The following is a 21,370-nucleotide window of genomic DNA, read 5'->3' on the forward strand; positions in this document are numbered from 1 at the left end:
TTTCCACTCGACGACGTGAAGTGGGTGAGATCCATTCGCAAGCAAAATGCAATTACAATCCAATTACATGATAAATATCATGTGCTGGGAGCATCTACCCAGTAATAAACGTGGAACATAAGTTTGTGGTGTATATAATAACATGTCCCGACTCATGAACTCTTCCCACGTCTTCCCCTCGCAAACCCCGAACCTTAAAACCCTTCACCACAAGGAAAAACCAGAGCCTGTGGTTTAAGCCATCCCTCAGTCACACCAACCCAACTACTCACCTCAACTACAACTCCTCCTGGCCTGCCCTTAATAAAATTAGTCATGTCACGGAACGGATTACCTCATGTTCAGACCACTATCCCTGAGTGATATTCTGTATGGTGAAGGCTTCTGTTTTTGCATATGGTCTTGTAGCCTACATGTCCATATTGTACTGTGTTCATTTTCCTGGGTTGTGACACACACTGTAATCAACCCTTCACCCAGCGACGATACAGAGCTTTGTGACAGCTTACTAATGACTTTTTACATTGGCCCGGCACATGTACAAGGAACTAAAGACATGTCATCTGTTTCCTACAGTAGATGTTGAGTGAAATCCCTCAGTGAGTCAGGACATCATGTTATGTCAAGGTTCATTGATGGGGACATGAAGTCTGTCATGTTTTAGGTTTCCCGGCAGGTTATTAAGTGTAAACCCTCCCTGCTGGGTTGCTGTGTGTTTCTCATTGGTTAACTAGATGTTGAGTTAAATCTCTGTATAAATCTCTGCTTATGTCATATTAGCTCCAAGTTATTGGGTTTACTTAAGATTATTTAACGCATACTGATACATGTTGGGAACGGCATTTGTACAAAGTGGCCTGAGCCAGGAAGTTGGCGGCTGTACTGTGCTAAATACTGTTGTCTCGGGCCTTCCTACTCATTGTATTCCCTGACCATCTGAATAAAATAAAAAGGTGATCACAAAAAAAAAAGCTTTTGGGGTGTGTTTATGTCATGTTAGGTCCTAGATTGGTCAGGTTCTTGGTTCTAACCCCCTCTGTGTCTCTCTGTCCTGTCCACCAGGTGGAGGGGAGCGTTCATGAGCTGCTGCTGACGGTGATAACGCGGATGGGCATTGCTGTGTCTCTGGTGTGTCTGGCCATCAGCCTGTTCACCTTCTGCTTCTTCAGGGGCCTGCAGAGCGACCGCAACACCATCCACAAGAACCTCTGCCTCAACCTATTTATCGCCGAACTCGTCTTCCTCGTGGGCATCAACATGACTGAACCCAAGGTAAGGAGTATGGGCCCCCCTCGAGTATCGGGGTGGGCTTAGATGCACAATTATTTTGTTCCCAGGGGAATATGCTCCAGTTATCTATTCCTACTCTTCCATTGACTCAATGCAGTTTCAATGCCACTGTCCTTTTACCTCTGTGTGTGTGTAACCTCTAAATGTGTCCCCCTCCCAGCTGGTGTGCTCCATCATCGCGGGCGTTCTTCATTTCTTCTTTCTGGCGGCGTTTGCCTGGATGTGCCTGGAGGGCGTGCAGCTCTACCTCATGCTGGTTGAGGTGTTTGAAAGCGAGTTCTCCCGCAGAAAGTACTATTACGTCTCCGGATACCTCTTTCCCGCCGTGGTGGTGGGAATCTCGGCCGCCATCGACTACCGCAGCTACGGTACACAGAAGGCGTAAGTAACACTCAATGTCATCTTTAGGCAGAGTCTTTGTGATCTTGCTTGACTCCGAATGCAGTAGTTTATAATATGTTTACGCTAGGGCTGTCAAACGCTAAAAACATTTTATTGAGTTAATCGCAGGATTTGCTGTGATTAATCGTAATTTCAGAATTTGCTCGAATTGAGCTGTAATTTAAAAACATTTTATACAAATGCATTACAAGATATTGACGTCTTGATTTTGTCCAAAGTAATGGTAAGCAAAATCAAGTATATTGATGAAGCACACTTTCTTTAACCTCAATGTCAACTTATTTTGACATCGCATTGTTGTTTTTAGCTGTATAGATGATGTATTTTGGATGTTTTCAGTGTATTTTTAATGCTTTCAGACAACACGATTTAATAAAAAAACATTTGCACAAAAAATTGCACTAAAATTACAAATAGTTAGCACAAGTTAACTGATTTACTCTGACAGCCCTATTTTACGCACATCCAGTAACCTTCAGGTGCAGGGTACGAAAAGTTGAGTCAGAAGAAGACCTTGAAGTGGAAACGTTACACAATAAAACTGTGGGAGCATTCAACAGTATCTATCTTCCTTTCTTTGTGCAGAGAGCATCAGGTCTCCCAGGCCAGCCAGCTCCATATCAAGACTCCTTTTCTTCCCCACAGTGCTAATGAGAGCTACATCACAGGCCCTAGTCTCCCTCTGCCTCCTGGCAAATTTATACCCTGTCAGAGAGGAAAGAGAAAAGCTGTGAGCAAAACCACTACATTAATGAATTCTCTGGCTGGTTGGTTGTGCTGGTCTGGTATTTTCTCTGAGCTTTTTTTCTCTCTCGCCTTTGCGTCTTCAAACTTTTATTCTTCAGTGGCCTTTATCCAAGAACAAGCCTTATGATTTGTTGTAAGCCTTCCTTAAATGTTTGTTTTTTTAAACATTTTGTGGCTGTAGTGCAACGGTCCCTGAATTTGAATCAACATATTCTCTGATAATACATACAGTAGCTTCAGCACAACAAATCTTGTTGGAACTATTTGTGACCACGTTTTGACTGTGTTTAGAGTCTAACGTATAGCCAGACTGCTCTCTCAATTGTAGACATTGGTAGCCTCTGAAGTCGTGCAGGCAATACCAGTGCTGTTGTATGGCTCGCAGCCAGAATGTGTTCAAGGTCAGGTTCTCTCTCTTCTTTGGTCAAGAAGGTAAATAAATCACTATTCTATTGCTGTAGAAGCTATATAATCATGTCATCTATCTAGTCTAGAAGCCAGGCTAGTTAGTGATCAGTAGGATACGATGTAACAACTGCCGCTGTGTTCTTAGGATGTAATTGCAGAGATGTTACAGTCACAGTGGGAGAGCCAGAATAGCTCATTTGCTCTTGAGGGATGGCTATCACCTGATCACATGACCATGTTCCATTGCAGCTGCTGGCTGAGGGTGGATAACCACTTCATTTGGAGCTTCATAGGACCTGTCACCTTCATTATCATGGTAAGCCAAGTTATACTTTGTGTGTGTGTGTGTGTGTGTGTGTGTGTGCGTGCGTGCGTTGGAATGTAAATCCGGTATGTGTGTATGTTTCATACAGTATGCCTGTGTCTCTGTTTTAATATGTCTATCTATCCAAAAATAAATGTTTTCCTCAAAGAAATGTGAAGTGGGAAAAAATACATGGACTTTTTTTTTCTTTTTTCGTCTGGTCACTTAGCTCTTGCTTTCGCTGATCAATTTGCGTGAAAGGAAAGTGGTCCATTATATCTGACATGAGGACATCAGCAGTCATTCAGCTGTAAAATCCTATGAAATCAGTCTAGTCAAGTGAGCAGCAGTCAACAGCTTAGCAGTTTTTTTGGTGGAAAGAGTTGCGCAATTCCTCCCTTTCACACACTCAGTCGAGGAGGAGGAGGATAAGAGACAATCTCAGGCATGAAGGTCATTTGCTCAGTTAGACAAAGAGGGGGTTGAGGGAGATGGGGAGAGACGGATGAACATGGAAGTAATGAGTGGGTGGGCCAGACAGCCATTACCCACAACCCCCTGGCCCTGCCGAGGATCATGACGCATCTGCAGCCAATCCCTGTTCCACGGAAATCTCCGTCTTCACCTCTTAATATTTCATGCAGGCTGCATGGAGTTCACACACACACGTACAGTGGGGAGAACAAGTATTTGATACACTGCCGATTTTGCAAGTTTTCCTACTTACAAAGCATGTAGAGGTCTGTAATTTTTTATCATAGGTACACTTCAACTGTGAGAGACGGAATCTAAAACAAAAATCCAGAAAATCACATTGTATTATTTTTAAGTAATTAATTTGCATTTTATTGCATGACATAAGTATTTGATCACCTACCAACCAGTAAGAATTCCGGCTCTCAAGACCTGTTATCTCTTTAAAAGCCTCCTGTTCTCCACTCATTACCTTATTAACTGCACCTGTTTTAACTCTTACCTGTATAAAAAGACACCTCCACACACTCAATCAAACAGACGCCAACCTCTCCACAATGCCAAGACCAGAGAGCTGTGTAAGGACATCAGGGATAAAATTGAGACCTGCACAAGCTGGGATGCTACAGGACAAAGGCAAGCAGCTTGGTGAGAGGCAACACTGTTGGCGCACTTATTAGAAAATGGAAGAAAGTTCAAGATGACGGTCAATCACCCTCGGTCTGGGGCTCCATGCAAGATCTCACCTCGTGGGCATCAATGATCATGAGGAATAGGGGGATCAGCCCAGAACTACATGGCAGGACCTGTCAATGACCTGAAGAAGCTGGACCACAGTCTCAAAAAGAAAACCATTAGTAACACACTACGCCGTCATGGATTAAAATCCCGCAGTGCACGCAAGGACCCCCTGCTCAAGCCAGCGCATGTCCAGGCCCGTCTGAAGTTTGCCAATGACCATCTGGATGATCCAGAGGAGGAATGGGAGAAGTCATGTGGTCTGATGAGAACAAAAATAGAGCTTTTTGGTCAAACTCCACTCGCCGTTGTTGGAGAAGAAGAAAGATGAGTACAACCCCAAGAACACCATCCCAACCGTGAAGCATGGAGGTGGAAACATCATTCTTTGGGATGCTTTTCTGCAAAGGGACAGGACGACTGCACCGTATTGAGGGAGGATGGATGGGCCATGTATCGCGAGATCTTGGCCAACAACCTCCTTCCCTCAGTAAGAACATTGAAAATGGGTCGTGCTGCTGTCCAGCATGACAACAACCCGAAACACACAGCCAGGCAACTAAGGAGCTCCGTAAGAAACATCTCAAGGTCCTGGAGTGGCCTAGCCAGTCTCCAGACCTGAACCCAATAGAAAATCTTTGGAGGAGCTGAAAGTCCGTATTGCCCAGCGCCAGCACCGAAACCTGAAGATCTGGAGAAGGTCTGTATGGAGGAGTGGGCCAAAATCCCTGCTGCAGGTGTGCAAACCTGGTCAAGAACTACAGGAAACGTTTGATCTGTGTATTTGCAAACAGAGGTTTCTATACCAAATATTAAGATCTGCTTTTCTGATGTATCAAATACTTATGTCATGCAATAAAATGCAAATTAATTACTTAAAAATTATACAATGTGATTTTCTGGATTTTTGTTTTAGATTCCGTCTCTCACAGTTGAAGTGTACCTATGATAAAAATTACAGACCTCTACATGCGTTGTAAGTAGGAAAACCTGCAAAATCGGCAGTGTATCAAATACTTGTTCTCCCCACTGTACATTTGTATTATTCACACAGAAGACACGTGTAAATGTGTACATACTGTGTTTATACAGCACATGCCGTTCATAGATACCCAAGAAAAAGTGCCGTACATAGATACCCAAGACAAAGTGTGTTCTGGTTTCTGTAGATAGTGGGATGCGGGGGCAATTAAGGACATGTACAGTTCGGTGCCTCCCTGCCTGCCTGCCTGCCTCCCTGCCTGCCTCTATGCCTGCCTACCTGCCTGCCTGTCTCATTAGATCTGTGTCGACACTGGTAGCTGTGTTAATGCATCTCCAACCTCTCGACTCATGCAGACCTAAATCGGCCCTAGTGGCTAGGAGACAAAACTCCACATCTCTCTGATCTAAACCCCTTTATTTGTATTTTCTCCTCTCCTTCTATCCCTCTCTCTGTCTCTGCCCTCTTTCTGTCTTTCTTCCCACGTTATTGGTTTATTTTTTAAAGGGAAGTACATAGCTACGGCTCTACTGGTCTGGTGTATTCATGTTTTAGAGTGAACAGCTTTCATAAAATTCAGCCCACAAATATATTGTATTTAATAAACTTGGGACCGTATCTCTACTAGAACAGTATTGCTTTGTGTTCTCGCAAACCCAGGAAGTTTTTGTCATTTATTTTCTTTCATAAAGATTGGTCAGGTTTCAGAATAAATAGGCTGGGGGCAGATTATGGTGAAGATTTTAATAACTTAAAATGCAAGTTATGTTTTTTTTTTATAGAAGTATAAAAAATAACATATAATATTTACTGAATAGTTTTTTTGGTGAGGTTTTAATGTGGTAGTGACTGAGCCAAATTTAAGTCCCCCCCTGCTTATAGAAAAAACATCCTGAAGTCATGGAAACCTTTCTGAATGTATAGCTTAGAATATGGAGCTGTTTTTCCTGGCTCTAGACGTTTGTTTAAAAAATATGGCGCTCTGCTCTGTCTTTTCCACCCTCTCTCTGTTCTGTTCTGGCCGTATTAGATTTACATTCTCGCTCTCTCTCGCTCTTGCTCTCTCTTGCTCTCTCGATGAGGAATAACACTCTGCGTTTGGCACCCGCCTGCTTGGCTAAGTAAGGCCTGAGGTTGTGCGTTGCATCAGCCATAGGAGTGGGAAGGGGCTTCCAAGGCACTTTATCATAGCCAGTTTTAGTGGAGCTGGAGACCGAAGCTAAGCTACAACCTCTCTATTCTCACTTTTGGGAGGCTGTCTGTTTTACCATTTGCACTGAAGCTTGAAAGTTTCATATCCCTCTTGTTAAGACGTACTAACGTTGACGCTTGCGATTGTGCCAAAATCACTACAGGTTAAGTATAATTACCATGCATGATCTCAGAAAGTCACTAAAACATGCAGGTGACATGCTGCTAGTTACATTTCGAAGAGTTTGTTCTGTGTCTGTGTGCAAATCACCCTTTTTGTGGTTTAAGTTGCCACGAAATGTAGGCGACATGCATTGCTGCTCGTACCATGGAATGAATACCACGCTCCACTGTGATGCGTTAAGCTCGCTGTGCCTCTGTTCTGACAGCTCAATCTCATCATCCTGATGGTGACCATGTACAAGATGGTGAAGCACTCCACTTCCATGAAACCCGACTCGACCCGGCTGGGCGGTATCAGGTGAGAGGGGGGGGGGTCTCTGGAGGTGATGTGAAAGCTGGTATTACTGGTTGTGTCAGCTCAGTTTTAAGTGAGAAAACAAAGCTTTGTGTGCTGTCCTATTCACAGCCGTGGCCTTGCTTGTGCAATATTAAAGGGTGAATTTGGTGTATTTGACCTTAGAATTACATCTCAATAACCCATAACTGGAGTGGACAAATATATTTATTTCAGATTCTATTCTCACGTGTTGCCTTTTTAGTTGTTTATGAGGGCAGTGTTTGCGCTATGCAGGGTTTATATTGCCTCTTTTATTTATTCAGAACTGCATCCCTGACATCTTGTATTAGTTGCTCCTGTGTTGGCATCATTTTCAGGTTCCTCTGGAACCCTAGCTCAAGTATATATGATTTAAGGGTGGGGTGGAGGAACTGGAGCTGTGCCCACATCTTTATTCAAACATCCACTCAATCCAGCGGATTGGATAAAAGACAAGTCCCTAGCCAGTTTCTGTCCTAAAATACTTGTCAAACAATAACTCTGAGACAGAATGACATGTGCCATTCCTGTGTTGTGTTTTGGACTTTTTGTAGTAAAATATTTTTTTATTAATTTTGTTTTTCGGCTTTTAATACCAGCAAAATTGTTTAATTGACCTCTGAACCGTGCTATCCTGGTTAAGAATGTAATTTAAAGAGAGCCTACGTTCAAAGATAGTGGCTAATTCAAACAAATCATTTATTCAAAGGACCCAAAACTCATTAACTGTCATTAATTGGAGTCCACCTCTAATCGACCACTTATTTACTCCCGCAAAGTTAGATTTGGTAACTTTCCACAAGACTTTGAAATGATCAGTTAGTTGACTTTTAACAACCATAAAGAGCCAGCATTTTTCAAATAATGAAAAATGTGCACAATGACACAAAAGCATAACTAATCTGTAGCATCTCTCTCCTTAGGTTTGTATTCTCTAATGTCCTTGGATTTTCTTTGAAACTCAAAGACGTGGTACAATGGTGTCTGGTTTTCACTGGTCTCCTCTTTTCTCTTTCTTGTCCAGGGTTGCTCACTCTTTTTCTCCTGTGCATCGATGGCTCCCTTTGCCAGCCATTGCCAGAGGGAACTTACCATTGGTTATCTGATTTCCTCTAGGCTTTTCCTGGACCTCCTGTGAGAAACCTGCTGTGTTTGCTGTTTCTGTTTAACCAGCCAACCCTGAGGAAGGCCAAGGAAACGTAGTTAGTTTGACTCTGTCAGAGACTCTGTGGAAGTTCTCATTCAAAATCTATGTATCAGCTTTTATGGGTTGTACTGTATATACTGTACAACATGTCCAGAAGGAGAAATAGAGATAATAGCACAGCCTCCTTCTTTCCCCACAGAACAAATCCCTAGGAACCAAACAGAGAGAAACTTCAAATCAATGAAAGATGAAATTAGGGAAGTTACCTAGTTTTTTTTATGATTGTGGAACAATATTGTTGTGTGTGTGTGTGTTGTGTGTGTGTGTGTGTGTGTGTTGTGTGTGTGTGTGTGTGTGGTGTGTGTGTGTGTGTGTGTGTGTGTGTGTGTGTGTGTGTGTGTGTGTGTGTGGTGTGTGTGTGTGTGTGTGTGTGTGTGTGTGTGTGTGTGTGTGTGTGTGTTTTTTTCAGATCCTGGGTGCTTGGAGCGTTTGCCCTGCTCTTTCTCCTGGGTCTGACCTGGTCGTTTGGCCTGTTCTTCCTCAACGAATCCTCCGTGGTCATGGCATACCTCTTCACCATCTTCAACACTCTGCAAGGGATGTTCATCTTTATCTTCCACTGCCTCCTCCAGAAAAAGGTAAGGATTTAATACATATGACATATACGAAGATAATGCTACAACATTTTGTACATCAATGTTTGAATATAAGTTTTCCTCACCAGAGGTGGGAAGTAACCTTTTTTTTATGTCTAGTTTCCCAAAGAAATAAGATAACAGAAGGTATCTATGTGTACTGAAGTCCAATGCAAAATATATACTTTTCAGTCCGCTGTCTACTGCCTCTTGACATTTAAGACCATCTCTGATAGAAGTAACACCTCTGTGTCATATTTGTCCCCGTGCAAAATCCCCCTCCTTATGGTATTTGAATGTGTCATCGTGGTAGATGTGATAGGGCTATCTCCAAAGACACGCCATTTGAACTGCTGCTGTCGGCTAGGTGGCATTTGATAGATATATTTATTTTTGTGGCTTTTTGTTGCAGGATAGAGGCAGCTTCCTCTCTTTTTCTCTCTGGAGGACCCTGCACTGTTGTGGTGTCTCTGAGTTCACTGTGTCTCTGTTGCTCTGCCCTGATCTTGTGCCCGCTGCAGGTCCGTAAAGAGTACAGCAAATGCTTCCGTCAGTCCCAGTGCTGCGGAGGTCTGCCTTCTGAAGGGTCCCACAGCTCGGCCAAGACAGCCACGTCTCGATCCACCGCACGCTACTCCTCCGCCACACAGGTACAGTACATACTAGGTACAGTACAGCAGCGGGAAGTTGAATTATATATACCTTTTTTTCTGTCCTTTCTTTCTTTTGAGAGGGAAAGGAGAGTTCTTTTCCTGTTTTTTTTCCCTTCTCCTATTGCATGCTAGCACGTCAAGGAGCAGCATGAACACTGGAATAAACTTTCTGTCAAGCCTTTCTTTCTATTGAGAGCAGTACTGTAGTATACTTCAGTATAGCTTTATAGTCCCAGGGGGAAATTGGTTTGCGGCATAGAAGGGAAAGGCTTTTTTCTTCTGTTGCATGCTAACATAGAGGGGAGAGTGGTAGTGTTGAGTTAAAGGTGGACATTCCAATCCCCTTGTGTGAAATAGCCTTCCTTCCTTTCCCCTGAGAGTGAAAGGGAGCGCCTACGCCTTGTTGTCCTGTTGCATGCTAGCATGTAGAGGTAACACGGAAGGACATCAGTGTTGAAGGTCATTCCAATACACTGTGTCTGCGTCCAAAATGGCACTCTATTCCCTACATAGTGCACTACATTTGTAAAAAATAATAGAAAAGTGAATAGCGTGCCATTCCGGATGCATCCATTTTGTTTCCTGCATCAGTCTTGGAAGTGGTTCTTGTAATCCGTTGTGTTTGCTTGATGCCTCCACAGAGTTGTGCTCTTTTACTGTTGCATGTAAATGGAGCTGACGTCGGTGTTAAAAGTTATTCTAATACAATGTGTGTGTTGTTTACCTCCTCCACAGAGTCGTATCAGGAGGATGTGGAACGACACGGTGAGGAAGCAGTCCGAATCCTCCTTCATCTCCGGAGACATCAACAGCACCTCCACCCTGAACCAGGGTAAGACACCGTCCCCTCTGTCCACACTGTCTCTATTTGCACATGCTGTATTCTCTCTGTTATGTGACCTTGAATAGACAACAAGTGCCAGAATAAATCTGGCAGATGCAGATTCAATTTGTATGCATTTAACTTTTATTTAACCAATCAATGATGGATGATGCTCTACATTCAGAGGCAGCTTTTTGATAAACTGATAATTGTTTACTCAATATGGTCTAGTGCTTGTATACGTCCTGATTTAAATCAACCACGAATAACAAATTCAATAAATTATTTTGAACAAGTAAATAAATACACGCTCAAAATGTTTTTAAATGAGTCAAAGTTCACTTCAAACATGTCTTTTGATGGTCGACCTGCACAACTGCTACTTGTTGGATGGGAGAAGTGTTATGTAGCTATTTAGTCTGGCTTCAAGTGGTAGTGATGAGAAGCTGGTGTCTGCTTGTGTGTTCAACTCTGGGAGACCCTGGCTGGCTACACTGACTCACCCTGGCCTGATCCTGCTGATTTTCAGCCCATGAGACGGGGGGGGGGGGGGTAGAGAGACAGGATAAGGAGAGATACAGAGAGAGAGAGACGGGATAAGGAGATAGATACAGAGAAAAAGCTTGGGAGAGACAGGAGAGAGAGAGAGAGAGAGAGAGAGAGAGCGGGGGGGGGGGGGAGAGGGGGGGGGTCACAGTGAGGTTTAACACTACACAGCTCCGTTTTCACTCCTCCTTATCAGTGTGTGCCATCAGCATTAAGATAACTCCTAATCGCTCCTGATAAGAGATGAGATATAAGAGATTAGTTTTCAATGACTGGACATTGCTATTAAATATTATACTTTTATACAACGCATGGGTCTAATCCTGAATGCTGATTGGTTAAAACCGCATTCCAGCCAGTGTCTATACTTATGTATTACGTATACTATATACATTTTGGAGCACAGTGATGTCAATAGATGTAGTCCCCACATCATCAGTGTGGTTGTATTGACTATATTATGTCTGCTGACTGCAGAGTGGATACTTGCAATTACTTGTATTATATGGCTACTGTAATCATGCTGAATATTTTGACCATGAATGGTTAATCATACTGAATGATTTGACTCACACTTTATAACCTACTGTTGTGTTTACTTATTAGTCAAATATTTCTTTAACAGAGAAAGTATTTGGCAATGTTGTGAGTATAGTACCAGAGTTTTTGGCACTATCTGGTGATAAAGCAAGTGGCTTTGTTTACAACAGACGACTGACGCACTTGTTGCGGATGATTTTGATTGCTTGATGTTCTGTGAAATGAAGTCTGGAGAATGCGGTGTGTAGACAGTATTTAAACATCAGCTACTCAACTAACCAGCACGTTGTATTTACTGAAGGAACACACTGCTGGAACTCCTATACACACCTCCCTTTTTCCTCTGGTCTCTTTTGCTATCTTCTTCTTTTTCCCTTCTTTACTCTCCTGCTTCATCCTTTCTATAATAATATTATGATACTATATAATAATATAATAGACTTTCTCCTCCCTCGCTCACATCTTCTCTCTCTCTCTCTCTCTCTCTCCCTCTCTCTCTCTCTCTGTTTCTTGCAGGATTGACTGACAACTACCTCCTAAGTAACCCTCTCTTTTTCTCCTCTCTTCCTCACTCTCCTGCTTCGTCTTTCTTTCTTTTCCTCCCTCACTCTTTCCTTCTCTCTCACAGGGATGACTGGCAACTACCTCCTAACTAACCCTCTGCTCCGAGCCCACGACCCTAACAACCCTTATAACAACCTGCTGGCTGAGACGGTGGTGTACAACACCCCCTCCCCTCCAGCCTTTCACTCGCCAGGTGCATGGGGACCTCTAACCTTTCAATGCAGATCTGTGTTTGAAATGGCACCATGTTCCCTATGGTGCCAGCTTGACAAATTTGACTTGATTAGTGCACTATATAGGGAATAGGGTGCCATTTGGGCAAACATTTGTTTCGTTTTTGTGTCTGTTTGAAACTAATTGAAATAGCGGTACTTTGTGGGGTTGTGGGCCCCTACACAGCATGAATTGTTGAGAAGTCTTACTCTATGTTTTAGAGTTGTCCTTTCTTCTCTCGCTCTCTCTCTCTCATTACCACTTCTCTTTATTTAATCTTTATTTAGCTAGTATGCAAGCTGCGCTTTGTAACACAGCATGAGATAAGGTTGAGAATGGTCAATGCTATCTTATCGAGACTACTCCAACATTCATTTATAGGAAATCGAGATGAATTTATTCAGAGTTTATATATTATATCCTATTATTTGCCATTCTCCTCCTTCGCCTTTCGATGATACCATTTTGAGCAGGTTCAATAGCATTCTTTATTTATTTCTTGACTACAAACCCGAATCCCCATTTATTTGAATGCTGTCATTGTCTGTGTAGCGTGACCCAGATACCCTCTCTGTCAGACTAAAGGAGGAAGCCAAGCAAAGGAACAGAAAAACACGGGAGCACATGACGCAATGCAGGCAGAATTATACCCCTCAGATATGCAGAGGCATTTGATGATGAAAGAGGAGCGGATGGAAGGAAAGGAGGCAGCACCCGGATGAATGTGTGGAGGGGGGGGGGGGGGAGGGGGGAGAAGGATACAGGAGAATATACAGAAACTGCAGTCGCTCTGATTTGGCAGGTCGCCCAGTTCACTCGCTTCACAATGAGAACACCGAGGACACTTTCAAGTCACATTTTCTGCCTTTTTTCCCTGGATGAGGTTGGAAAGACTTCGGGAACCTAACAAACCGATTGTCACAAAAATCACACATTTCACGATATCATTATGATTTAATTACCATCATGATATCAATGAAATACCAGTATGATCAAAACACCACAAATGTAAGTGGAATCTACAAATAACACTGCTATGTAGCAAGCAGACAATGCTTTCGAGACGTCATCTTTTTCATGATAGGATAATTACAGTCTAAGCTAACTTATTCTAGTTGAGCAGTGGTGGTGAATGAAGTGACGGTCTAATTAAGCGTTTATTGTATGCGTCAGTGTCATCATCCCTTAACCTGCCGAGACACATCATCAGTCAGTCCTCCCTACAGGCAGATTAGTCATGTGGAAATACACGTGAGACACACAGCCACGAGGGAGATACTCATCCTCAAACATCACAGAAACTATCGTTGGCGACTCACAGTTGAAGAACATGAAAGCACTCAAACATTATTAGTAACTAATTGAAGAACATGAAAAGTTGAAGAATTTGACCTAATAGATGTTGACTGGTTTGGGTGTAACTCTCTAACAGACAGATGTCAAGTAGTGTTATATGATGATGAATCACCCAAGTGTAAAGTATTGAAGAGGCTCAAGTTGAAAATGCTCTAGTCGTTATAGATGAGCCTCCCCATCCTGAAGTGTATTAATTCAAAGATAATACAGTGCAGATGTTCATTTGATGCAGTAACGGTAAAGAGAACATCTTGGGCAAATCTCCGTTGGAATCTTTCACAGAATGCAGCTGTCTGGCTCCGGCTGTGTCCAGTTAAATTCTGTTCACATCACTTACCCCCCTCCCAGTAGACAATACACAGCAAATTGGCCGGTGTTGATTTTGCTGTGTACCATTTCTAGTGTTGATTCAGGAGTTAAAGAGCAACTGCCCCTAAAAACTGACTTGTCATTCAGAAAACAGGCTGTGGGCATCAATATGAGTCAGAAACATGTATTATATTGTCAAAATTGACTACAAAGTGCCAATAGGATACATTTTGGTCATAAAGGCAATCTAGTCCAAAACAGAGTTTTGTGAGACTTGTAGTCGTGACTGCAGCACAATGTAAATTAAGGTTGGGTTTGTTTCAATCTTGCCCACAGCTGACAGCACAAGTAATCATCAGTTCGTAGTGAAGCAGCACATGACCCTATCTAACTGCCTGTGGTAAATTTGGGTTGACTTTGGATATCTCTATGGGGCTAGTTAGGGACCGTCAGTAAATTACACAATGTACATGGGACAATATGTTAAAATTCCAACAGCTCCAAAGTTCAATGATTTAAACCCCTCAAACGAACTATAAATTGTAGAAATAGGCTATCCAAAGCCAAACCAATTTTGCCCCAATCAATTGATTGATTAATCTTGTGCTACACAAAGACAAATAATATACATTTTCTTAACTAATCCAATCAGTTGGTAAGATTTATTGCACCCGTTACTGAAATGTTTGTTCCAGTTTAAATGGTAGTATTTTCTGTCAAGTTTCCTAACCCTGACAGTCATTCTGAATGCAGGTTGCAGTGAATAAAAATTCCAAGTGTTAAGAATTACACATCACAGCATAATGTGACTTGCAGTCCCGATCTTGTTGGTAAACCAGGAGTTTCCTAACACCATAGTGTTAGGGTAAAACTAGGCCATCAAAGTTAAGCCTTATTATATACAGTATGTCATGTATTGTCATAAAGTTGAATTGTAATAACATTCACCTAGGTGAAAGCCACATTCCTTTAAAAGGAAAGAATTCAACAACCATGTCATTAACAAATACAGTCATGGGGCATAACTCTACAATTCACTCAAAGAAAAGGCACCATGGGAAATATGCAAACTAGGCTTTACACAAGGGATCATCAACTAGATTCACCCACGGGCCAATTCTTTCTTGAGCGGATGGTCAGGGTACCAAAACATAATTACAGATGACTTGTAGAATGCAAATTGACCGCAAGAAGCTCAAACGTATATCATATTTGACTAAAACATAGTCATTTCAAACGGTGCTTACATTTGTATACGATCACATAAATATCTCTATAATGCCAGGGAATACTTTGGAACAGATGTCCAAAATTAAAATCTCTTGGAGTTTATTTGCTTTAAAGTATTTTATGTCCAACAATAAAAAGAAAAATGTGGGGGGCCAAATAAGGCTGCCAGTTGGGGAACCCTGCTTTCCACCATATTCACCCCAAATGACTTACAGTAACAGTGTTTTTGTTTAACACTAATAGGAGTTAATTCTATTCACTGTGAGTGTTAATTCTCGTTTACATGTGAATAACACTGGCAAGTGTGTTGCATTAACACTCAAAATGCAACACTCTAATCAGAGTACCTTTTACACTCTGTAGAGTGGGACCATATATACTCTAAGATAGTGCTAAAATTAACTCCTTTAGGTGTTGATTTAAAACTGCCAAATTTACTGTGTACCTGTTTGCATTCAAATGACTACCCATACATAAACAAATGCAAAACCTGCAATGGGGCTTTTCACGCTATTTCTGAATTTTTCCATATTCTCCCTTTCTTTGCCCTCACACTTCTCCCCCATCCCTCCCTCTGTGTTCCCACCTTTCACTTTTTTTCCAAATTCTTTGATGTCTGTTTTCACACTCTGTTCTCTCTACCAAAGAGAGAAAGAGATGCTCCTCATCTCCACGGCAGTGTGTGTCACAGCCCAGCTCCAATTGTATTCCTCCGTCTCCCAGTCAGGTCTATTCAGACTCATTTAACTGAAATCTAAAACTTCAATCTCCCCCTTTTTGCGGAGCTTGAAGCAAAGCAGTAACTAATCTGCAAAATACATCTTTGCCTTTTTTTCATCCTCTTCCTTCGCTCATTTAGGCTCATCCTCCTACTCCCCCTCTTCTTCATCTTCTGCCGACTTTCTTCTAGCCAGTCTTTGGTCTTCACAAGAGGTTTTCAATGTGATCTATTGTGTTCAAAGTATTTCCTTCCCGTCTGGGAGAAGTAGATAGATAGAAACCTGTTAAATCAAATCATCCCCCAATCACATTCTAAGCAGAGAGAGAGAGTAATGATATGATAGTGTACCTGCCATTTTAGACTTTAAGAGGCTGTGATTGCTTGCTGCTGAAACCCCTCCACCTGCCAAGTCCTGGATTCAGTTGTTCACAGGATTTGTTCTCTATAGCTTTCTTAAACATTTTCAAATGATTTCAAATTAATCTGTAAATGAGAGTTGTACTCAAATAAATCAGTCACTTTTTGAGGGCACCCAAATCTGAGACAGACCGACTGAATCCAGGCCTGATTTTTGAAGCCTCCTCCTCGTTTCTCTTTTGTGTTATTTAAAGTAATTTTTGATTTTTTTTAAGCCGCAATAAAAAAGCATATGTTTTACTTTTTTTTGCATATCAGCAGTTCTTAGGCAAGATAGCCTGAGCAGACACACTTGATGTGAGTGGTGGTAAAGTGAGTCTTTGCACCGTGCCTGTGTGTCGTGGTGGTGTTGGGGGCTGTGCTTGTATGGCTCCAGTGGTGAACGAGATGGCCGTATGTCTTTGTTCGACATTACTCCTTCTTTCTTTTTTCTTTTTTTAAGGGTGGAATGAATGTTTTATTCATTGTCACTTTTTTTTATACCTCCACCTCCCCCACCGCTTTTTTCCCTCTCATAACTTCTGTGTTATGATGTTATGTTGATCTTGCTATGTCGTTGTTACCTGGCTAGCTACATTATCTGTGTGTTGTTGCTGTAATGTTCCTTTTTTTAGTTTTTTCCTTTCTCATTTGTGAAATATTGTTCAGGATATCTTCCGTATTGTTTATGATGTTCAGACATGATGATGCTAGATGGAGACACACATGATAGAAAACTACAGTTAAAGAGATTCATATTTGAAGTACAGTAAGCGTCAAAGTATTGGGTAAGTGACAATAACGCATGGTAAATAATGTGTTGTGTGATTTTGAAGTCACTTTTATTGTAAATAAGAATAGAACGTTGTTCTAAAGTTGTCTACATTAATGTGGATGCTACCATGATTACGGATAGTTCTGTTTGAATTGTGAATAATGGTGAGAAAGTTACACGCACAAATATCATACCCCCACGACATGCGAACCTCTCACCATTACAATAACAGGGGACGTTAGCATGGGGGGGTGTGATATTTATGCCTCTGTAACTTTCTCACTCATCATTATTCATGATTCATTCAGTACTATCTGTAATCACGGTAACATCCACATTAATGTAGAGGTGTTTAGAAACATACTATATTCTTATTTACAATAAAAGTGACTCAAATGACAATACATTATTTACCATTCATTTCTATTGGGCACAAAATAATCTGACACACAAGCAAAACAAACAGCAGATGCATCCAACAAGTTTGTAGAGTCACAAGCTTGATGGAGGCATTGCGTGCTTGGAATATGGGACCAAATACTACACTTTTGAAGTGAATTTGTTTTTGGTCCCCTAAAATGGGGAGACTATGTACAAAAAGTGCTGTAGTTTCTAAACGGTTCACCTGAAATGAATGAAAATACCCTTCAATTACAGCTGACAGTCTGCACCTTAACCTCATAGTCATTGTATCATTTTAAATTCAAGTGTTCTGGAGTACAGAGACAAAACAATAAATAATGTCACTGTCCCAATACTTTTGGAACTCACTGTACTTGAACCTCTTTAATTGTATATTTTATGAACATAGAAATTATTATTATTTAAATCAATGTAAAATATCCAGATAGCAAAGGTTGCAAACACTTAACAGTGAGGTGTCCTGAGCAGTATCAAACTGTATTGTATTGATTTGTAATTCAATATTGATTTATTAACAGTGATCAGTGGTATCTAATCCAGGTGTCGTACCTCTCGTTGCAGGGCAGCACTCTCTGACCCACAGCAGGGACATCAGTGCCATGGACACCCTACCCCTCAACGGAAATTTTAACAACAGCTACTCCCTGCGTGACCAGGAAGACAACCAGGAAGACGACTATGAGGACATTGTGGGCGTGGTTGGGGGCGTGGTCCATGGCCCGGGGGACCTGGGGGGCCTCAGCCTGGATGACGCCGCCTTCGAGAAGATGATCATCTCTGAGCTGGTGCACAACAACCTGAGGCCCCGCGGGGCCCCCAAGGGCCACAACCCCCATAGGGATAGCAGGGACAGGGACCAGGCCCCTCTCCAGACCAGGGTGACTGTGGACAGGGATAGGGGTTGTGGGGGTGGAAGCGGCAGCGAAGATGATGCCATAGTGGTGGACCACGCTGAGGCTTCGTCCCCCCAGAGAGGTAGTATAGTCGGGGTAGTAGATGGAGGTCACCCCACCCTAGAGTTGCTGCTGCATCCCCACCATAAGGAGGCGTTAGAGGCCCCACTCCTGCCCCAGAGGACTCACTCCCTGCTCTACAGCGCCCACAAGGCCCCCAGGAGGGCTGTGGAGGGCCCTGGGTGCCACGGCTCAGAGACAGTGGGGGCAACAGGGGACGGGGATTCCCATTCACCCAACAACAACAGGGACTCCCTGTACACCAGCATGCCCAACTTGAGAGACTCTCCCTCAGCCTCACCCTACCCCCCCGATGAAGATGATAACCTGTCACCTTCCCCCAGGAGCGAGGGGGAGGACCTGTACCATAAAAGCATGCCTGAGCTGGGCGACGGGCCCCAGCCACTGTCCTACTACCACATAAACCGGGGCACCAGCAATGGGTGCATCGTACCCCCCAGCGCTGAGGACTGTGTACCCGAGGGAGAGGGCCCCCGGGACGGACAGATGCAGCTCATTACCAGCCTCTGAGCAGATGGATGGAGGAAGGAGGAGAAGCACTTCTCTGGTGTTTTTGCACAGGTTTGAACATATGTATGTGTGTGGGCTTTGGTTGATGTCAAGACTATTGCCAGCCCTCATCGGTCCTCCCAGTCCTCCATCTCTGCACTCCTAATGACCCGTCAGAGCAGGAAGTGAAATGTTTGTGGGTGGTAGGGAGGAAGGAGATGGATTACTTTTTCACACATAAACTCGGTCACACACACAAATATCCTCTGAAACCGTCTGTCTGTCTGTGGACTTGAACTGCTCTGCTCTGCTGTGGGACTACAGAGAGGTAAATGCACAGACCACTACAAGTGTCAGAGAGAAGTCTGTCTGGCGCCATTCCTGTCCAGCCTGCATTTGTATTATATTGAAGAAGAAAAAAAACATGGTTTAGAACTTTTGGAACGCTGGTGAAGTGTTCCTGGAGGGGATTCCAGAATGAATGAGGATGAGTATCTGTTGGGTCCTGGACTCTAGAACGTTCTAGAGTCATTCCACTAAATAGTGAGGACTGTCAAACAAAGAACCACTAATTCAGACTCAGGCCTTATATTTTCTCTATTGCACATTTAACTGTTGTCAGAGTAATAGCTAAAGAAAATATATTTTGCTGTACCACAAGTGTAAAAAAATAAATATGAAAAAATGTTATGGCAACCAATTATACAACATTTCAATGTTGAGAAGATTATTCTCAAAGCAGGTTGCTCAAATCAGTTTTTTCCTCTCACTTGACTCATTGTGGTATGTTTGAACATAAAAAATCAAATAAAAAAATAATTTTTTTAAAGTCCCATAAGAAACCATACTCACATCTTCGCTTGTGAAGTGCTTTTTGCTTTCATGAATTAAGAGTTTTGCCAGTAATATTTTGTGTTAACACCATGCCAAGCACAGATTTGGCGTGAATTTGGTCGTTGTGTAATTTATTTTACTTGAAAGAAATTGTCAGGTTTCAAAAAGATGTGTCAACGCGATATTTCAAGTTTTACAAGCATATTTCAGCCTTTGACACTAATTAATTTATTAACAGTTATTGAAAATTTGAAAAAGTAAAATGGTTGGGAAGTGTGACTTGTTTCAGCACTGTTTAGGTTCATATCATTTATTTTGTAAGATCCCATTGTCAGCTTATATAAAAATTCAACTCTTGTTTGATATCAAATAAATGTGAGACTTTTTCTTGTTTGCAAATGTCTGACTATTCTTTCTTTCAAGTCCAGACATGGCTCATGATGATGATAACTGTAAGCTTCTGTTTAGACCTGCAGCCATGGAGAGAAATGGCAAAGGGAGAGTCATCACATTTATCCTGCTCAATAACTTTCATTCAAATATTATTGCCTAGTAAGGTCTTGCAGCAAGCAGGTAGGTCCTGGTTCAAACTGGCCACCCAGTTGTTGTTAGTAGACGACGTACGTCTGCTCAGTTCAGCATTTAACTGTGACATACACTTCATTAGGCCACGTGAGATGCCAATTCTCTGTCAGACTTTGGAGGGAGAGAGGGAGAGCGAAGCGGGGCCCGAGGCCAAGGCAGAGCAGAGTTGAGCTGCTAAGTCCACCATGGCTCCCTGCCGCGGTGTTTGAATGTCAGCCTCTGCGTTTACATAGAGCCATCCAGATCCAACAGGCCCGGGGCCGGGAGACATTGAACAGGTCTGTTATATTATATGGAAACTTGGCTTCACGTTTGCTTATAAATCAGATGAAATCCAAAGCTGATGACCAGGATCCATGCATACAGTAGTACAGTCAGGCTCTCTCGGACACGCAGTTCATTTGGACCATGTCTTGTCTGTAGAGGCAGCTTTATCGTAAACCGTTAAATCCGAGTGGCACACAATCAAATCCCCCTTTCTGACACCAACAACAACACAACCGGGTACAAGACGTGACGGTGTCATTTTTGTGTCTGAATCCCCCATCTATCTGTGTGTTCCTAGCTCAGGCAAAATAATGATGAATGGAAAATCTGTGCCTCCCTTCTCTCGCAAGGCTTTAGGGGTTGTTTTTTTGTTGCATATATATTGGTTCATTATCTCTAAGTAATCTGTCTGATAAATTAGCTTTCTCACCTTATCACCTTCAAGACAAGTGCTTGGTAATATCAACCAATATACTGGTGATCATGTTTTTCCCCCATGTTGAGTGGGAGGAAGGCTTTTGAGGGGAGCATGGGTAATGCTGTAATATACACTTATGCACGAGGGGGAGGGGTAGGGAGCGGCTCCATTTTCTATTGGGACACAGTCACATGCCATTGACGAAAGAACAAGGACCCTCAATGATGTCACCATTCACGCTCCTAGCCATCAATCGTCCCAGCTTTCCCACCGCGTATTACCTTGGATTAGACTATATATCAGTGATGACACACTATTCGTGAAGCAAATGAGAAGTTGTCGAAGTTTGGTAGAGATGAAAGAACTTTACTAATCAACCCATCTTTAATCTATAATCGGACAATCCTGGAGCTTAGTTTCCACAGGGCCCGGTCGCA

The 21,370-nt window shown here is 42.5% G+C and overlaps 1 protein-coding gene across 4 annotated transcripts in view; it reads left to right on the top strand.

Moving 5' to 3' along the window:
- The window catches only part of LOC111979602 (adhesion G protein-coupled receptor L2-like), a 57,514-nt gene extending 37,458 nt beyond the window's left edge, over nt 1-20,056 (top strand). For 2 of the 4 annotated variants that reach the window (XM_024010194.2, XM_070448835.1), the window contains 9 exons: nt 1,063-1,272; nt 1,451-1,671; nt 3,097-3,163; nt 6,926-7,017; nt 8,652-8,820; nt 9,339-9,467; nt 10,206-10,302; nt 12,008-12,136; nt 17,928-20,056. In XM_024010194.2, coding sequence (XP_023865962.2) covers nt 1,063-1,272; nt 1,451-1,671; nt 3,097-3,163; nt 6,926-7,017; nt 8,652-8,820; nt 9,339-9,467; nt 10,206-10,302; nt 12,008-12,136; nt 17,928-18,850 — 2,037 coding nt within the window. In that variant the 3' untranslated portion in view covers nt 18,851-20,056. The remainder of the gene's footprint in view (nt 1-1,062; nt 1,273-1,450; nt 1,672-3,096; nt 3,164-6,925; nt 7,018-8,651; nt 8,821-9,338; nt 9,468-10,205; nt 10,303-12,007; nt 12,137-17,927) is intronic. The other 2 variants (XM_070448836.1, XM_070448837.1) reach the window with 1 other exon arrangement.
- The last annotated feature ends 1,314 nt before the right edge of the window (nt 20,057-21,370 follow it).

This window comes from Salvelinus sp. IW2-2015, linkage group LG19 (genome assembly GCF_002910315.2).
Source record: "Salvelinus sp. IW2-2015 linkage group LG19, ASM291031v2, whole genome shotgun sequence".
Taxonomy (NCBI): domain Eukaryota; kingdom Metazoa; phylum Chordata; class Actinopteri; order Salmoniformes; family Salmonidae; genus Salvelinus; species Salvelinus sp. IW2-2015.